General features: G+C 41.3%; 1 protein-coding gene across 4 annotated transcripts in view; it reads right to left on the bottom strand.

Annotated features, from left to right (window-relative positions):
* The window catches only part of CAPN7 (calpain 7), a 264,535-nt gene that overhangs the window by 213,539 nt on the left and 31,160 nt on the right, over nucleotides 1-19,836 (bottom strand). For 2 of the 4 annotated variants that reach the window (XM_078663888.1, XM_078663891.1), the window contains exons 3-4: nucleotides 12,609-12,766; nucleotides 9,491-9,558 (exon numbers count right to left, since the gene is read on the bottom strand). In XM_078663888.1, the coding sequence (XP_078520014.1) occupies nucleotides 9,491-9,558; nucleotides 12,609-12,766 (226 nt within the window). Of the gene's footprint in view, nucleotides 1-9,490; nucleotides 9,559-12,566; nucleotides 12,771-19,836 lie in introns of all 4 variants that reach the window. The other 2 variants (XM_078663890.1, XM_078663889.1) reach the window with 2 other exon arrangements.

The raw sequence follows: 19,836 nt of genomic DNA, 5'->3' as shown, positions 1-19,836 counted from the left end.
AAACAATGTAAATATAGGTTATTTGTGTGTTTTTCACATTCAAAAGATTAGTTTGCCTGGATCCACAAAATGTAGAAGAACAGTGAACACTAGTACTGTCTTTTGCTGCATTCTTTTGGCTTGCAGATGGAGTTATTGACCTGTAAAATGCGGTTACATCCCCTTCCAGTGTAACACAAAAACTACATTGCGATTACCTGTGTGCCTTGGAATATAACATTTTTGTATACTTGCAAATATAAACCAACTCAGCTTTGAGCAAACAAGTGTTAAGTTATCAATTGAAAGTGGGTCAATATAAAAAAAACTAAAGCTTCAAACAACAAAAAATATCGGAGAGTCAGTTTACTGATCTAAGACATTCAAAAAGGCACACAAGTACCACGACATCCAGTACCTTCCTTCTAGGCATCCATGATCCTGCCCCACTTGTGGGCCATATGCACCTTCTTGTGCCCAGAGTCGGCACTTTGGGCATCACGGTGGATCCGTGGAATGCCACCACCCCTCCCCAAACTTTAAGAAATTTGACCAGGGGTGGGTGGTGGGGATCCCTGTAGGACCCATCCCCAAAGGCCTGATGGGAGGTCAGGGTGCCTCTAACCCACCCCTTTATATTTTATTTGTTTTTTATTTACAAGTCCTAAGATGGCGATAACAACTTTTCCTGCAGGTTGCGGCAAGCCAAACACAATGTGTGGGTGAGCTTGTGGATCTGTCGCACATGTGTTGTGGATTCTCTATGGTGTGAAATATCTACTTTTTTGTTTACCTTAATTTCTTCAAAAAACTACTGAATTCCATTCCATACAAAGAATAAAAGAGTTACACTAACATACACCAAGATTGTACCTTGACAGCCTTTAAATTACAGAGAGTGAGGGAACATATAAACCCCTTATAAATAACGTTTTGAACTTTCAGCTAGCAGAAGTCCACTGTAAGGTATACTGTATTAAAACAAACTGTTCTACGCGGGGCTTTTGAACACTATGGGCATCATATATAGTTTGGCAAAGTGGCGGCCTTTCAACTGGGCTGGAAGAGTTCCCTTCCCCCTGTCCACCTAAGCGGCTCCAACTCACCATCTAGAGGCATCTCTGGGAATATAAAGGTCCACCATGCCAGTAAAGTAGGCTGTCAGAACTTATGTTATGTCCTCACTTATGCCAGGAGTTTTCTACACCAGCATGTGGGAGGTCCTGCAAGACTTTCTCTCCTCAACTACCAGGGTTTATATGGCAGCCCCAGACATGAAAGTGGCTGGCAGACAATGGGATACAGGGCCTTCTCTAAACAGGATGGCTGCTCCAACACCATTTGCAAGAGTGTGCGGTCTTTGGAACTAATTTTCCTATGCTCTGCATGATGCAGAGGAACGGAGATGTGCTTTTACTGGCATCTGACAACATTGGGTATATGATCTTTTACTACCCACTTCTAAGGTTTAAGTACCTAAAATCTTAGAAAGCTTGGACTGGATAGCAACAGAATGGGGCCTGATACTGTAGGTCAAGAGGCAGATTTAAGAATGAATGTTATTGCTCTGGTTGTGATAATATTACCAACAACAACAAATGTATTTATTTTACAGCTCTTCATGCCATACTTTTGCAGTTTCTTAGCACTGCAAATAACGGTCATTACTTTCACTGAATTTAATGGTACTCCACTTACTAACCTTGAAAGCATTGCTATTTAAGATAGCTTTCTGGGATTATAATTGCAGACCTGCTGAAAGCTGCAAGTTTCAGAAGTGAACTTTCAGTTCTGTGAGCCACCCGCCAGCTAACCGGTTTACGGCTAGGTTCATCGACCCACAAAATGGTCATAATCTGCAATACACTTGATGAGAATTTACACAAAAGCAATTTTTGTGGAGATTATCTGTATACATGTTGGGGAGCATGAAAAACTTGCACCAACTCTAATCACAGCCAGGCTAATATTTGTTGAGGACTGCAACATCTCCTTTTGAAATCCTTTTACATTGTTTAACATACTTGTCCATTATTGAGGAGGTTATGTGTTCACGCAACAGGAAATCAAGACATCACACTCACAGTGAAGTTCTTAAACAAATCATTGACAGCACTAATTAATTTTGTCTCAATGTCTATCTAAGAAGAACAGTTTGCTCTTCTATTAAGTTGACCTCAATACTTTTCTCTCACTTTATGCCAGTCTGGTCCAGTGCCCAAATCTATGAGGGTAGACTAGTGCTAAGTTATATGGTTTGGCCTGGCAGAGGACTTAACCAGGCCTAAACCCTAACTGTGAGTGCATGTGATATGCCTCAATCAGTTTTGGACACTTGGCACATGATATGGGTTTGGATAAGCCATGGGAATGACCAAAGTCTGCTTTGTTATGGTGAGTGCAGACAGTGCCTCTCAATGACCTTGGGCCTTCACAAATGCCATTGATTAGATCAGGTAACCTGACTTGTCTCATGCATTCTTATGCTGAGAGAATATGATAGTAATCTATGGGCTCGTCATAAATACGCAAGGATTTGAATTCAGATTGGGCACAAGGCTGAATTCTTATGCTGAGCACTTGGTATCTCTCTAGAAAGCACATTTGCCACAAACAATGACCCTCACTGATTGAGCAGCAGAATTACCACCTCAAAAAACCAACGAGGGAAGTCACAAACCTGAAAGCTTATTGCCACTGCCATATAGAGATAGACCCTAGTTAAGGCATTTGTTTGGCACAGGGCGAGGCTACCACCCCAGAGTATTTCTTGCTATACCTGTGTGCAAGCCAGACCCAAGGCTTGTTTGAAAGCCTAGAGGAAACAGAAACAAGTTGGTGAAAAGTTGTCTGCGGAAATACATGGAAATGTACCAAGACTTGTTTACAGAATATTTGAGATAGGTCTCAACAGTCTTAGGTACTCTGAGAGAATAGAAGGGCAATGTACTAATCTTTTGACCAAATACTTGGCCACGCTCCATAGCCAGAAGAAGTATGCTTTGATACAACATGGCCATAGGAAAATGACAATCGTTGTCCTTTTGGAACAGTGGCACCTGGAAATCAAACAAGCTGAAAAGGTCTGATTACTTGGCATCTCTAATTTCTAACAATTGTTTTAGAAGATAATTCCTAAGTCACGTACATTAAGTACTTTCTAGGAGGATATAGTGAAGACAGGAGGAGAGAGAGAAAAAAATAATTCTGAATAAGAATTTGTATTTGTGAAGAAATCAACAATGGTGAGGGAATGATCACATGGGTCAATGGTGAAGGAGGTTGGTGTTGAATGAGATCTGAAGATGGCAGTGGATTACATATAATAACTACACACTTTTCATGTACACTTTGAAGATTGGGATATTGGACTGAGGGAGGAGACACAAATGTGTGGAGTGCGATGAAGAGGGAAAGGAACTCTATTTTCTGACTTAATCTGAATAATCTTTTATGAAGGAACATGAAAGGCTAGTCTCCCTCTAGCTGTACAGTACCAACCATAGTTATTTTTACAGAAGGGACTTAAAAAATGTTTAGCACTAAGGCAGAAAAAAAAAAGACTACCAAAGCGGTTAATGTGGATGGCTGTAAGCTGGAGCAGCGCAAGGTAAACAGAACAAAGAGAGCGGGTAGAGATATAGGGGTGAAAAAGACACTGATGATAGAGTGATAGAAAGCACTAATAACTAGACAGAGGAATGAAGAGATTCCAACGAGCAACAGGTAGCAAGGTACACTGGTTAGCTGGGTGTGTGCATGAGTAAGGAGAGCGAGAACATTCTGAATGCTGAAGCCTGGATAGATTGCAATTGGGAAAACCGAGTTAGAGTGAACCTAGATGGTAGAGAATAATCACTTCGATGATAGATTTGCAATGAAGTCAATGAGGAGCATCAGGATGAATTCCTGAGCATCCATAAGAAAAAATTGCCCGAAGCCCAGATAACCGGAGAAGAGATGGACGAATCCTCATAAAAAAGGAATCCTAGATCCAGTACCAAAACCAGTTAAGCACCAGTCATGGAACCACATGGTGGGAGGTCCTCTGATGATAACCACCTACATTTTGTCTGAATTAAGTTTAAGAGTAATAAGTTCCAAGAGAAAGAAGACCAACAATGTGGATGAGCTCTGCTAGAGGTGTCACACAGACGTTGAAGAGAGTGGGACTCAAAGTATCTCAGAGGGACCCTAACACTTAATAGATTTTAAGGTGGATCTGAAAGCTGCCAAGTGAGCAGGAAGAAAGACTAAAACAAGAGAAAAAAAAGAGTCAATAATACCAAAAGTAGTTAGTCTTGTCAGGATACAGATCCATAGCTGATGCGAGATTAAGAAGGATCAAGGCAGCTCTTCCACCTAGATCCACTTGTGATCGGAGTTCTGTCAAAATTGCTGTATGATAAAGTGGTAAAAGTAGAGATTGCACTGAATCTAGACATTTGCTGGATTCAAGAAACTGAGCTGTTTGTTAATGTGTTTTTCTAGGATCTTGAATGCAAATTGCAGAAACAAATGGGGTGATAGTTATTGAGTGGTAGAATCGAAAGGAAGGCGTATGTTTAGAATTTGAAGAGTTAAAGGCAAAACTGTTGCCATTTCTGGGCGCACTCACAAAAAGTGAACAAACACAAACTGAAAGTTCATAGGCAGTCATGTGCCTATTGCAGAAAGTTTCCCACCTTATCAATACACAATAATATTCTCCTGATAAAGATAGCCTGTTTCTAGGAGGGCAATGAGAAGACAACATCACCCAGATTTAATGAGCAGAGAGTAGCGTAAAGTTCCTTTTGGAGAAAAAAATTATATATTCATTTAATTGAGTTACTCTTATGGATGCATAAATTCCACCTGTTGGAAAATGCAGATATTTACATTTTACACATTGGAGCCAAAAATCCAAAGCCTAATGTTATGGAGTACTCCTTGGATGCTATGTGAATCCCTAAAACAAAAAACAATATTTCACATATGGGTGTAATCCTAGGAGACAAATGTCTGACTTTCTACCGCAGGGCTTTGTCCATCTGGCCTAAAATAGAAACTACAGCTAAGCAATAAGTTATCACAAGTGTCTTTTTATGAATGGTACTTTTAATTTCTTTGCTGCCATAGCACTCACCAAGCATAAAAGCAAAGACAAAGCTGGAAACTAAGTGGAGATCATGTTTATGCAACAGGAGAGGAAATAGGTAGTCAGTCTGTCTCAGTGAAAAATATTGAAGTTAAAGTTGTAGTCCAATGTCGCTCTTATTTAGTTATGCAGCTTATGTGAACACTGTACTCCCAATTACCACTAGGCACAAGCCATAGAGAGGAGGGAAGGATTTGATGAGTATATTACTCTGAGATGGATCTCAAAAGTCATCATGTAAGTAAACCGTGTTTTCTGTATCAATAAAATCAACGGTTCGCACACAGCTCTCGAATCACTTGACGAAACTTGTGACTCTGGTCTCAGCTTCAAGCCTAACAAGGAGGATTTGTTTTTAGATTAAGGCGGCACTGTGTGGGTAAGCACTGAAGGACAGGTGGCTGCATCAGACCAGACATTAAAATAAACCATAAGACTCTGGTACAGTTAGCTTGGCATGGCTAATCTGTGGTATTAAGGCCAACCTTCATGACAGTGGAGACCTGGTCCCTGAGAAATGGTGGAAGTATGTTAGGAGTGGCATTTTTTAGGTCTCGCCCTGCGATTGCAGGCCAAAGGCCTGCTGTCGCAGAGCGAGACTATTGTTATCATTCCGGCTTTCAAGGACTCAAAGGGAGCCGGAGAGGACAACAGACTGTCACGCGCACGCAGCAGCAGCAGCAGCAGCAGCAGCCTGCCGGGATCAGGTCGCGCGCATCAACAGGCTCTTCACAACACATGCACAACACACATACAGCCCCCCCACGCATACACACACACATACATACATACATACATACAGAACCCCCCCGCATACACACACGCACGCACGCACACACATACATACACAGAGAACCCCCGGCGCTTACACACACATCCCTTACCTCGTCTCGGCGTCTTCGCGCTCCCTTGCCCCCGCTCCTCTGGTGCGCGCGCACCACTAGTTTCGATTCCCGCGTCGGCTCCTCAGCCAATCAGGAGGCAGTACTCCTTTTAGACATGCTCCCTCTCTGGTCCGCTATCATTTCTAACTGCAGGGTGCGTCGTGGCCCCAGCAAAAACGGTAGCATGGGCCAATCACCTTTGTTTTTGTAGTAGTAGCAGTTTAAAGAATGAGAAATTATACCTGTTTAAGATGTCAGCAAATGTTTAGGTGATGGCAGTTTTCGGTCTGCGAGTCTACGAATAGCAAACCGTTTTCGGAGTGAGCGGCCCTTTGCACACTGCAGGCGGTCGCCTCCTGACTGTTCTTTCGGAAGATTGTCTGTAAATGTTCCTGCGTGAATACGAAAAAGCGGCCATCTTTAAATGGAGACCGCACGATGTTCCTAGGACTTTTAACATAGGAATAACAATAATGTTTGTCATCATATGTATTAGGTTTGTACTATATCAATTTTAAATCGTATATATTTTTTAACAAATCTAGGAGATTGATTTAATATAATAATATAAGAATATTAAGAAATGCCTACGCTCACATTGTCTCATTCGTAGCTTCCATTACAGTTTGCGTTTTCTGCTATTTTCAATAGTTTACTCTTACAGAAGGTGTTTTTCAAGTTTGGTTTCTGATCTTCCCGTTGAACCTTGACGTTCTAGTATTGTTTGGTTCTATTGTTCATGTATTGCTCCTTAACCAAAATGGCGCTATGTTGACTTCAGAAGGGTATCCCAGCGTTTGTTCTGCAGGGCCCCGGAAGCGTAGTGGCTGTGGTGTCATCACTTGTCCCGCCTCCTGCTTTCCCTGTGTCTCCCTGGGAGGCGGGTGTAGAGTTCGCCAAGCCGGGGCGGACTTAGGAAATGAGGCAATATCCTACCTCCGGGACCCTTCTCTGAGCTGCTGTACTGTAGAGGCCCTGGGAATGAAGAGGACGAGGAGGAGACCGCAAGGAGCAGACCACGGGAGGCTGTAGCTCCCGGGGGTGGGGGCTGCAGTGTGGTCAGCGTCCACGGAGTCGCCATGCAGGGGGAGACCACCCCGGTCAGGGTCTGCGACACCGAGAACAAGCTGGAGGTTCTGGGGCTGCCGAACAAGAGCGACCCCGGGCCTCGAGGGCCAGGGGGTACTGGCTGTAGCGGTGGCAAAGGCTGGCAGTACAGGTACATTTACCCCTCCTTCTGCGAACTGTCACACTGTATTGTAGTTATTTAGCCTCCAAATGCAAAAAAAGATACGTTTAATGCACACAGCCTCAAGTATACCTATCACATTTTTAACACCCCTGACAAAGAGGTGCAGTCCATCGACGCCCAGGCTTTGCGTGCAGTACCAAGAGCTGAACGTGTGATGTTTTGCCCAGACATTCTGGCATAGCTTTCATCCTAATGGCCAGACAAACATGCGCGGCTCATAAGACCTAAGGAGATGAACTCTCACAGAGGCAGCCAGTAAAGCTAGAGTAAAATTACGGTACATTTCGCAAATGCTGGCACACAGGTCTACCCTATGCCCTCTATGTGCAGCATTCGATCACTGTACTTTTTTCAAAGGATGAAGACATGCTACCACGCCTGGTACTGTCAGCAAGTAATTGAATGTAATCCCTTTACTTTAGAAGAATCAGCTAACTCCTTTGCCAGAAACTTTGTTCATAGCACCATCCATTATTTCTTCCACTAAAACACCTAAAAACACACATAGATGTTTTCAGTGCTAAAAGTTTGGATATATTGTTCAAGCACCCACTTCTGAATATGTTATCATCCTACGCCCATTAAGATTTTTTTAAACATAAAACAGTTTTGGAAATGCTATGGCTGCTATCAGAGAGGCACACTGTGTGATCTTGAACATGTCGCTGCAGCACCTCGACTTTTTTCCCTGCAGACAGACTATATGAACACTTCCTTTAGATACAGAATCTGCCTCTCCCCTGTTGACCATTGATTAGACCAGTTAGGCAGCGCGCACCAACTAACTAATAGCCTCTCAGAGCGATGTGTAATGTAAGCCTCGCTTGAAGGATGAAAAGCGGAGCCAGCCCTGCAGGGATTCCTGCCTGAGATTTGAAGGATCTCCAGCGACACTTAACCCCCCAGCGCCAATATTTACACTCAAAAGGCCTGCTTTAGAAATCATCCAGGGGGAGCTAGTCCTGACTTTGACAACACTGGCAAGAGATTGTTTGAGACTTAAGTCCTGTGCATGAAAGGGTGTCTGACTACAGCCTTGTGGGCAGACATATAATTTATTGGCTACACAGCGTGTTCGCAGTGACTTGTTTTATTTTATTTACATGAAATCACAGCTGCTGTGCGTCTCTAGCAACTTAATGGATTTTTTAAAGCTGGTATTTACCTCTATGTTTCTTTATTTTGTATATTGCCATGCAAACTCCTGCACGTATGTAATGTTTCCCAATATTCATTTTCCCATAGTTTATGTTCCCAGGAGACTCACCCTCACACACTCTGCACCCTCACACACTCTGCACCCTCACACACTATGCACCCTAACACACTCTGCACCCTCACACACTCTGCACCCTCACACACTCTGCACCCTCACACACTCTGCACCCTCACACACTCTGCACTCTCACACACTCTGCACTCTCACACACTCTGCACTCTCACACACTCTGCACTCTCACACACTCTGCACCCTCACACACTCTGCACCCTCACACACTCTGCACCCTCACACACACACTGCACCCTCACACACACACACTGCACCCTCACACACACACACTGCACCCTCACACACACACACTGCACCCTCACACACACACTGCACCCTTTTTATTTGTAATATCAATACATCTAAGTCACGTAAATACAACACATATTGCATTACAAATGCTATAGGTGTCACATTTGCGAAAGTTAAAACTTTGTCATTTACAATGCCAAAAGCTATTTTCGCTATTTTCAAAACCAACACATAAATAAAAAATGTGTCATTTACAATACCAATAGCTCAAACTTTCCTAATGCGAGACCTATTGCATTGCAAATGCTTGTTTTAATTTACTCCCATCTTACATAAAACATAACGGAGCAGAACATTCATACGTTTTTTAATTCCCTCATAATATTCTACTACGATGAATACAAAATAGCCAGTCAAAACGAAACACAAAGGAAAAACTTGGTGTGAAAAAATAAGTTAACACTGAACCATCCTACAATGTCTTCATATCCACCAAGTCAGCACGGGATCTGGTATAAAGGTGGCACACGGCTCAATGAAATGCAACCAGTCTATGAAAGTAACAGTGCTAATTTTAGATCCTCAAATGCCCAATAGGCAGAATGTACAAGAAGAGAATCTGATCTAGTTAGCATGGAATGAAGGTAAAGTGCATAACTAGGTACACAGGGCATGCTAAACAATTCGGAACAAGCATGTGCAAGGTGACTTACCTGTCTAAGGCCTGGCGAGCCAGCTGCTTCAGTTTCATTTGCAGGGTTTGATCGGAAGTGTCGTTCGACTTAAATGGAGAAGAAAAAAAAAAAAGGCCTGAAGCAGGAGGACTTCACAGACCATCACCGCCAGACACAATCCCAATCCATGAAGAAGTTTATTTAAGAATTCAGGAGTAAAGAAGCGAAGAGTCAACAGCAACTATAATTTTCATTGCAGTTATAAATAATCCCTAAAAGCTGGCAACCAAAAGATGTAGCTTAATTGTATTAATATGTATTCAAATCAATACAGAAAAAGCATTTGTATTTATATAGCTTGTGTATTAAGAACAACAATTGTTACCAGGCAAAAATCAAATAATATCATAAAATTAAGCATTTCAATAAAGCAGAGAATCTAAATCAAAGTACAGATTGAGCCTGTGCAATTACAGAACTATTGGATTGTTTGTAACTATAAATTTAAAAATACAGGATTCAGGGTTGAAAGAGTATGTTTATGTTATGCTTAATTTAATTTAGAGATTTATTTTTTAAAGGATGATGCACCAACTGGTAGTGACAAGTAATTTTAAAGTACATAGCCCTCTTATTACTTTTTCTAATATTCCGTGTCACCCAGCAACTAATGCTGGAAAGGAACGGGGTTAAAAAACACATTTCACCAACTAAAGGATCAGTGATTTGTGAAACAGTTTGGAAGCAGACACATCAAAAGCCAAAAGTACGACATAGATGACTAAGCAGCAGTATATTCAATTAAGAAGTGGAGAATCAGCAAAGCACACTACAAGGAGCCGTCTAGTTTGCAAACACACGGCCTGAGCATCAAGCAAGAGAAAATAGGGTAAGACATACAAACTTGGTGGAGTTATATAATGACAACAAGCTCTCTGGTAAGTGAGAAGTTCAATCACTTGGCTTAAAAAGAAGTACCTGTAACCATTTCTATCTCACTGTACTCAAAGCACCCCAAAATCTCAAAAGTTCTCTCAATAATTTACATTTTCAATCTCTAACGTGCATTATTTGGCTGTGCTGGATGATAGTCAGGTGGGTGCAGAAACTGAACCAAATACTGCCTTTTCTAATAAATCTTTGCACTTCATTACAGAAGTTGAGCTTTATGGCCTGGACTATCTACCTAAAATGGAATCAACCCCTTCACATGACTATTTTCCTACAAATGCTAGAGGATAACAAGGGCAGCGCCTGTTCTTTTTTTTTTTATAAGCAGTTTAACTATATGACCATATTTTCGAACCTTACTTACAACCATAAATACACTTCTCGTTGGAAAAAAGAGCCTGCAACTTGCCTTGACTGCACCAACCTTTTGCCCCTTGTCATGAGGATAGCAAAGAAGCCAGTTCTTCTATAGCGGTCATGTTTCTACAGGATAGGATGACATGAAGTGTCAAGGGCTGGCATGCAATTGCAAGAGCAAATTATGAAACCAGAGACGTTTTTCCAAAGCCTTACTTTGAAATTTGCAAGAGCCCAGTTACAATTCCACCCTTCACTATGTTCATGCAGGGATAATGCTAAAGAATTGATGGTTCCCAAACTGGAATCATAAAAAGAGTGTAAAGCAGGCATCATCAGCGTGGGTCTGCAGCCCTTCTTTCAATGGAACATGTATTCTGCTTGCAAAGAGTGTGAAAGGAAGGATAAAAGTTATTAGTGTAGGCCAGGCTGACAGATTATGGGGAAGATTTCTCATACTTTCCACTTCTAACACTGGAAATGTAATTTAGTCAAAACTATATTTGTAAATATATTAATATTTGGTTGTGTGACGGAACAACGCAGGGAAATACTCTGCATGCCTTTACCACACACTTTTTACCCCGCATTTTTTTTTAAATATGCTTCTACAACTTATGCTATATATATATATATATATATATATATATATATATATATATATACATACACACACACACACATACACACACACACACACAATGTATTTGTGGGGCAGACCCTCACCCCCCCGAATTTACATAAATGCGTGGTAAAGGTATACGTTGTAAAAGCATATGCATTCTAAAAACATGCATGGTAAAGGTACAACGTGGTAAAAACCTTGTTGTAAAGGCTGTTTCCTTCATATTTATATTTGCTGGTCATATTCCAATGAACACACCTGATGGCTGTGCACAATGGGTTCTTACTTTGGTCACGGGCCAAAACATACTACAGGAGAAAACATCCCTTCTAAAATCATAAAAACACCCATAAAATGGTTAAATTGACTGGGTTCTTTGTTTATGATGCAAAACATAAGAACCACAGTAACCTTAACTGCTGCATCTACGCAGCACATATTTCTAAATATCTATAGCCGCTTATCTAAACAAATAGATAGACAACACTATATGAAGCATTCACAAGCAAACTAAGCTGAGTAAGAACTGTCTACTAAATTTGGCGAACCTACTCTCAGTAGTTTTTTAGTTCTTTCTAAACCAACAAACCTCTATATAGAAGGTTGAACGGCAAAAAGTTATTTTTCAAGCCTGCATCAACTTAAGACATGTTGATGAACAAATATTTTGGGGAAAGGTTTCTGCAGGTTGTTGGCTGGGACCTAAAAATCATGAATTCCCCAAAATGCTCAACCTTAATTATAGAGGAGAAATGCTACCTCTGTAAGGAAATACATATTTGTATTGAGTGTTTCTCTGATGTTTGGAGCAGACTACAGGTTTCTGTTAAGATTGAAAACGCTTGAAACCCTGACTCAACAATAAATAATGACACAGGAAATTAAGGCTCAAAAGTAAACTGCACTTTCTAACTAAACATCGAATTTTCATAGGTGCAACACAGCTCTAGAACACACACAAAAAACATTTAGATAATTTTCTACCCATGAATTTTAGTTTCTGTATTAATAATGTTCATGTCTATCTCAGCTTGGACTTTTGTTCATTCTTATCTATTCTTCAACTTCAGCTTCACTGGAAATAAGTCCTCGAGAACAATCTTATGTTCTAACAACAGGTACAACGTTTTTAGCCGGAGTCTATGAACACATTCACTTGATTTAAGGGGAACAATTTCTTACCAGAACATAATTCCACCAAGCTAAGCTGAAGATTTAACGTACTGTTTGCAAACACAGTTCCACAGCCTCAGAGTACAGCTCAATGGCCTCTTCTGCATTTCCCTGGTCATCTTCGTCAAACGCTTGAGTCACCAGAAAATGGGCACGCTCAAGATCAAGCTGCTGCTTCGACTTCAAGGGATCCGAATTCTGGGCCTGAACTACCTCAAAAGAGAGAAAATAAAAGTAATTTCATAGCTTTTGTGTGTATGCAGAGATAGGGGTTTGCCAACGAGAGCAAAGAGCTGTCCAATATTAGGCAGAATAAGTGATCATTAAAATAGGATGATTTACACATACTGTTAAGAACGACTTAAGGACATTTTATATACGCAGATTATAAAAAAGGGCCTTCATTATTCATGTCAAACTGTTCAACAAAGAACATGTTGTTTTGCGGCTGATGGAATATTTGTATTTTACCTTAGCACATCAAGCCTAGCAAATTAAATAGCCACCAAAGTGTTGCTACTGTAAGAAAGGTTGTAGGAGTGAAAGTGACAAATTTCCATAGTATAGGAGACAACCTCAATTGTGCTAAGGTACGTCTTTTAATCCATCAATCACATTTTGCAATCTTACAACCAAGAAGGTCAACCTACATAAGTGGACTAATACGAGGAAGGGTAGGGAATAAAATAACGGAAAACCCCATAACCTTTATATACCATCATTTTAACATTGGCCAAATAAAACCTAATCTAAAATACATCTAACCTGTTCTTCCTCACCATAAAGCCTACATACAAGCCTCTTCCATTTACACTTTTTGTCATTGTAAAACAAACCCATCTTCTTACCACTGGAGATCTGATTTGTGATAGTTTGACAACTTCTTAAAAATATTAGGTAGCAATAACAAGACTACCTACCACATACTACAATCCGTTTTATTTTTTATTTTTGACCCCCTCAAAAAAACATTTTACCTCTTAACATTTCACTCCACAACATGGTAAAATGTATGTCAATGCTGCAGTAATAAGAGTGCACTGGCTGGCAAATAAGCAGTGCAATCACGTAAAGTCATGTCATTGTTTGGGAGGTCCTGAAGTAACAAAATGTACTAAGTGATACACAATATTCCTAAGAACCTGGTTATACAATAATTGTGTTCATGCGGAGGTCCCTTTGGGTTTATTCATAATACATAAACGTTTTAAGCAACAATTAATGTACTCGCCTATGTGCATGAACATCATTATAAGAAACCGATTATTATCAAGCTGAGCTGGATGTAATCACCACAAAACTGAGAAACATTCAAGAACATGTTTATCCTACACTAAAGGATGAAATAATAACCTTTGAAAGGATGGTCATCAGAAATGTTGAATCATGTTAGGATCAGAGAAAGAACATTTGCTACATCTCCAAATCTGAACATTGCATCTTGGAGACATTATTAACCGTGTTAATGTCATCAACCCTGCAGTCAAGGGTGGAGTATAGTTGTGCAAAACATGTCTATCGCCACGAGATAAGACAGTTGTTTGCCACTGATCACTTCAATACATTATGAGGTGACCTCACAGCTGAGATTTGTTCATTTATGTCCAGACGGCGGTGCTTTTGTTAATAAAATGTATTCTATTCTTGGAGGCTAGATCTCTGCTGAGAAACGTTATATTTGTTCACAGTAGTTTTTAGAACAGTGGATTCTTCTTCCTGTAGACAGAGTATGCCTATTTGTTACAATACCTTCCTATATGGATAGAGTGTAGTGGGGCGGAGCCTTGCATTCATACAGTGTTAAGTTAGCATGAGCTTATTAGGAGTTTAAACGCCTTTTGCTTTCTTTTGCACATGGCACACACGTTAGCTATTGTTTAGAGTTAGGCTGAGTGTTTTGCTTCACATGAGAATAACTTGTTTTTCTACATTGCTAGACTTGCTTCGTAAGCTTAGTCTGAACAGTGAGTGCCGAGGCCTTCAAGGCTATATCAACACTGTAGCTGTTATTTGAACTGATCAGCGCACGTTCTAGCCATAACATATATGCAGCTGTGGCCAACTCAGATACTGGCGCCTTTAATAATGCACTGCGTAGGCATGATTGAACAGACTTGGAGAACATTCGTATGCTGAGAGCTTGTGCAGAACTCGATGTGATTCACTCCTGCTAATCTTTGAGTTATGGAGTCGCCTATGAAAGCCTAAGAGACCTTCTTTAGTTATAAAATAACCTACTAGCAAGGGAGGGTGAAATATAGGTATATATTTAACCTGTTTCAACTTAGCATTATAACATGCTTTCTCCCTTTGTATTTTATGGAATGGTAACCATGCTGACAATCTTATTTCTTATCATATGTCTGCTAGTATTAGCTAAGATGCTGCACCTGAGATCACGACGTTAATAAAAAAATATTTTAAACTTGCACGTGTCTCCCTTTACTCCCCGTTTTGGACTGGTATGAGAGTATAACGAAAGTGTGCTCATGTTTCCCACCTTACCTGAGGTATCCCAAGTTGCATGTTCTGGGTAGTCTACTCATTGGTGACTTTGCTATAGGACGAAGAGCTAATGAGACACTGATGCTTGTCTGGTAGGGGATTTTGGGTACTAAGGTGAGTTTTGGCACACCCTAATTCACTGAGGTCCTGAGTCTCTGTGCACAGTTCTGTGTGTGAGCAGAATCCCTGCAACAAGAGTTACTTGTTCATTGCAAGGCTCTTACTCTGCAAGATGTTACTACCAGGGCATAGGCATTCTGCCGGTCTGAATTACCACCTCCAAGCACATATTTACTTTCTTTGACTACAAACCCAATCCTTTCTTTACATGGAAGGGCGAGCCAAAATCTATTTTTTCACATGGCTGTCTCTTGCACCATTCTTTTTCCAATTGGATAACATGAACATTTCTCCATTTGTATTTTGCAGATATCATTGCCTTTCTTAACACACAAAAAGATGATGGGAGGAATGTTTGCATAGGGTTTAAACCACTAGCAATCGCTCAAGGTAGCATTCCAAACCATCTGTTTTTCATCTACGTTGCCACTCTAGTTAGAGACCACCTTATACAAATCAGTCCTGCCCCTGCCCCACATGAGAAGAGTCCATCTCGAACTGCCAGATGAGATGCCATTCAGCCGAGAACATAATCAACAAAAAATAGTTCTGGCCTCATTAGTGAGGTACTGGCCACTGCCGTGCCAAAAGATCCAAGCTATACCCTGTGAATAGCCAGACGAAAGTATATCAAAATAAGCAGGTCATTAATATATTTTTGATAAACAAGTTGGAGTATTTCAACAGACAAATTAGCATTTTTCTTGCCAAATGTGTGTTGGAGAAAAGAAAAAGGGAGACATTTTGTCCAGATGAAATATACCAATGTAATGTACAAGAATGTTTTTCCCTACAAATGAGCACTTGGGACAGTAACGAGAGATATAAATAATGACCCGCTTGTATACGAACTTCGCCTAGGGGGGGGTGGGTGGGTTTGGAAGGAGAGATAGAGAGATAGAGATAGAGATAGAGATAGAAAGAGAGAGAGATAGAGATAGAGATAGAGAACATTCTTTCGCTACAAAAGATAATCGCAGCACACTTCTTGGTTTTCAAGCAGTTATTTATTTTTCAAAAGCACTACCTCCTTTATGTCAAAACAGCACGCCGTGGATACAATGGTAGAGAAAAGCGGTGTTTCATTCAGCTTCGTGCCAAGACCCAACGCGTTTCAGGGACAACCCCTTGATCACGGGGAAAGGTCTTGTTTTTTGTTGCATGGTTAAATAAACAATCATGTGATATGAAAGACATAAACAACAGACTTGGTCAAGTTACTTCACTCAAAGGTCTTTCTTTACAAAATAAAAGTGTGTTTAAACAGTGAAGTGTACACAAATAATATAATAGTTGCGTCAGACCTGCAAGGGAAGAAAGTTAGTCAAAAATATAATTAAATGTATGTGTGTTCTCAATAAAACTTTATCGACACATAGAGAGTTCATCACTCGAGCCTTGTTGCAGTTACTAGCTCAATATTGTTGCCAGAAACGATCTAGCCCCAGTGGGCATATATATACAAACATACATATATAGATAGATATAGATATCGTATTGCTATAGAACAAACCTATCCAAAAGGCAGTGAAGTGCTATACATAGTCAAAGACAAGCATAAGTCAATGAATAAGAGGAGACAGAGCTGGGTTGAGGATGTTTAATGGATTGTGATGCAGAGTTCTCTAAAGAGGTGAGCCTTCAACTCTTACCTAAATTGGAGCAGTGTTGAGGCAGTCCTAAGAGATATTGTTTCAGATTCTGGGTCCATATATAGAAATGGCCAACGTCTTGTTTTTTTATGTTTAAAGTTCTTAGAGGCAGAGTATGATTGCGGATAATCCGCATCCTCCGGGCCGGCGGAATCCACCGCCGGCCCGGAGGATGCGGATTATCCGCTGCGGACTGGAAAAAGACCCTCGCCAGATTAGGATGGCGGGGGGATCTATTTTCCGTCTGCCGCTTTTCCGCCGCGGTCGCCTTCCGACCCCTGGCGGAAAAGCACTAACATGGCTGGCAGTGTCTATCAGACACCGCCAGCCATATCAGGATAGCTGCGGTCATATGCCTTTCCACAGCGGCATTTCCGCCGTGGAAAGGCATACGTGTTGTCTTTGGGGGCCCGTTGCGGGCCCACAGGGGTGAAGGGTGGATGGGGGGTGCACATGGGGGGTACCTATGGTACCCCCCTGCCTTTGCGTGCACGAAGAGGCAGGTGCCTGCAGCTTCGTGCATGCAAAGGTAAACATGCATTTTTTAACATTGCGACGGGTGCTGACCGCAATGTTAAGAATACAGGATGTGACCGCCAGGGTGGCGGTCACATCCTAATTGGCACGGAGGGACCGCCGCTGCCCATGCGGACGGTCCCTCCTCCTCTGGGGTGGCGGACGGACGCAGGTCTGTCCGCCATCCTAATAGGCCCCATAGTCTGCAGTCTGATTGTGTCGTGGCTGTAGGTGTGCTGATATCCACCAGAGATGGTGTGCATGTCTGCAAGATAAGCGGTGTGCTAATTGTGATAGCCTTGTAAATTATTCAGCTGGTATGTAGAAAAATAGGGTTATATCGGTTCAAAGATAAGAGTTTGGTTGTGGGAGTTGGTATCCTGGGGTTAGACCCAGGGGTCCCCCAGGGTCAAGGATGCACTCTTGTTACACCCTCAGCGGCACTAGGGCAGACGGGTGCAGAGTACTGAGGCCCAATGTTATCTAATGGGTGATAGGGGGGCCTCCGGTGGCAGTTTCTGCATGAAATATGTCTCTATTTTTAGAAACTTGTTGCAGATTTTATAGTCTGTGGACCCACCGATCGATCCAGTGTTGGATCTAGGACGCAAATAAAATCACCTCCCACTATCAGCGGTAGTGCATTATCCATGCAACGACATGTTAATAGGGTCTGATAAAACCCTGTAACACTTTCTGCGCGAGGATCTTAGTATCTACCGGAAGATGGGTTTCCTGTGAGAGGGCGATATCTATGGTATGCCAAATAAGATATGCAATAACATTTCGCACCTTGCGGTCATTATTAAGGCCTCTGACATTCCATGTCAGGTATCTTACCTTGTTATAGTGATACTGGGTCATCCTTGAGGTATCCGAGAGTCAATGGTGTACATGTATATCTCGCCTAGCCTGGACAACAGGTTATCATGTCTATAACAAGCTATATGGACAATATGCTTTCTGTGGTTAAAAAACAAAAAACAACAGTGAACTCCCTCCCCCACCCACGTCGCGTCATCCCCAACTGGACGTAAACGATTTGTAGGATTGAGTTGCCAGTGAGTCGGAGTGACTCGTGGACACTTCATAAACAATGAAGAGAAATGTTCCCAAGGGCAACACTTTCAACTTTGTAGCACATCCGGTTTGCCTTACTTCAGACTATCTCACAATGTACTTTCCAAGTAAAATCCTGGATGGCGCAGCCTTTCTGCCCTTTGGAGATGAATGGTCTCAAGCTGGTGTCAAGCTGCCCACTGTGTACCTTGAAAACGCACGTTTCTCTTACCTCGGTCTCCCTTTACACATAACTATGAATTGGCAGATCTTGCCCTGGTCCCTTTCGAGTTGATTAAGTTCTTGAGACCTCCCAAAAGCTCCTTCCTGTGCTGAAAAGAGTGACATACCTCACACTCCTGTCTTCCTGTCAAGAGGCCCAAGCCATTGTTTTGTCTCTGGAAGCAGCTTTCAAACCTCAATAAGTGGAAACACTAACAAGGTCCAGCTGCAGGTAGGCTAATGATAAATATCTTTAGTACTTTTATGGTTTTATATGTGAAAACTAAATAAAGTTAGTTTGATTGATTGATTGATAATTTGCCTACTGGTGGTTCTGGCAGACAAAGTCCAACTTTTAAAACGTAACTTTTCCTAAATATGTATTAAAAATCCAAATTCACCACTAAGCCAGATTTTTATTTAACAAAAATAGTGATTGAATTATTGTGGTAGCTTGCACCAAACCAAGTAAAGCAATGCTTTTATACTGAACATTAGTTTTTCTCATAGGACAGCTACAGCCCTTCACACTGAAAATAGCTTTTGGGGGCTAGTCACTGTAGGTACATACCAATATTAAATGTTTGCATTTATCACTCTTAAATACTAGGCATCGTTCCTAGGCTGCAAGGCCTACTTAGTGGTGACTTTTTTTCAATACTTAAAATAGGGTTCTTTCCGGCCAAACTGGTTTATTTTTACAGGTTCACCTGCAGGTTTAAAAGCTGCAGCAGTCAAGTCTTAACATGCTGTCCAGAAGCCATATTTTCCTTGTCACTCTAATGGATGACACATTAAGTGCAGCAGACCAAAAATTACATTTAACTTTCCATGCCCATTAAGTTTTTTCGGCACCATATACAATGCCATTGGCTTTACTGTAAAGTAAAATTTGCTAATTGGAGATTAGCCACGTTTACCATGTTTTAGAGATCAGAGCACATACACTGGGGCCTGAACAGCAGAAGCTCATTGTGTAGAGTCCCAAAATCCATTAATATCCATCAGCAAAAAAAAATGGTGACCATCCATAAAGAGGCTCTTTTTTATATGGAAAAAGTATTTTTTATTATGCACTTTCCTCTAAACAAAATTGCATCTGGGTGGCACCATAGTTTTGTAATTCCACCAAAATGATGCACTGCTGTCTGTCTACCACATAAAAATTGATAATTTGACTCAAGAGTGCTAAATGTACAAGTAGC

The sequence above is a fragment of the Lissotriton helveticus genome, chromosome 10 (genome assembly GCF_964261635.1).
Source record: "Lissotriton helveticus chromosome 10, aLisHel1.1, whole genome shotgun sequence".
NCBI classification, from domain to species: Eukaryota; Metazoa; Chordata; class Amphibia; order Caudata; family Salamandridae; genus Lissotriton; species Lissotriton helveticus.
Note: the sequence above shows the minus strand (reverse complement) of the source record. Positions and strands in the feature narration are given on the sequence as shown.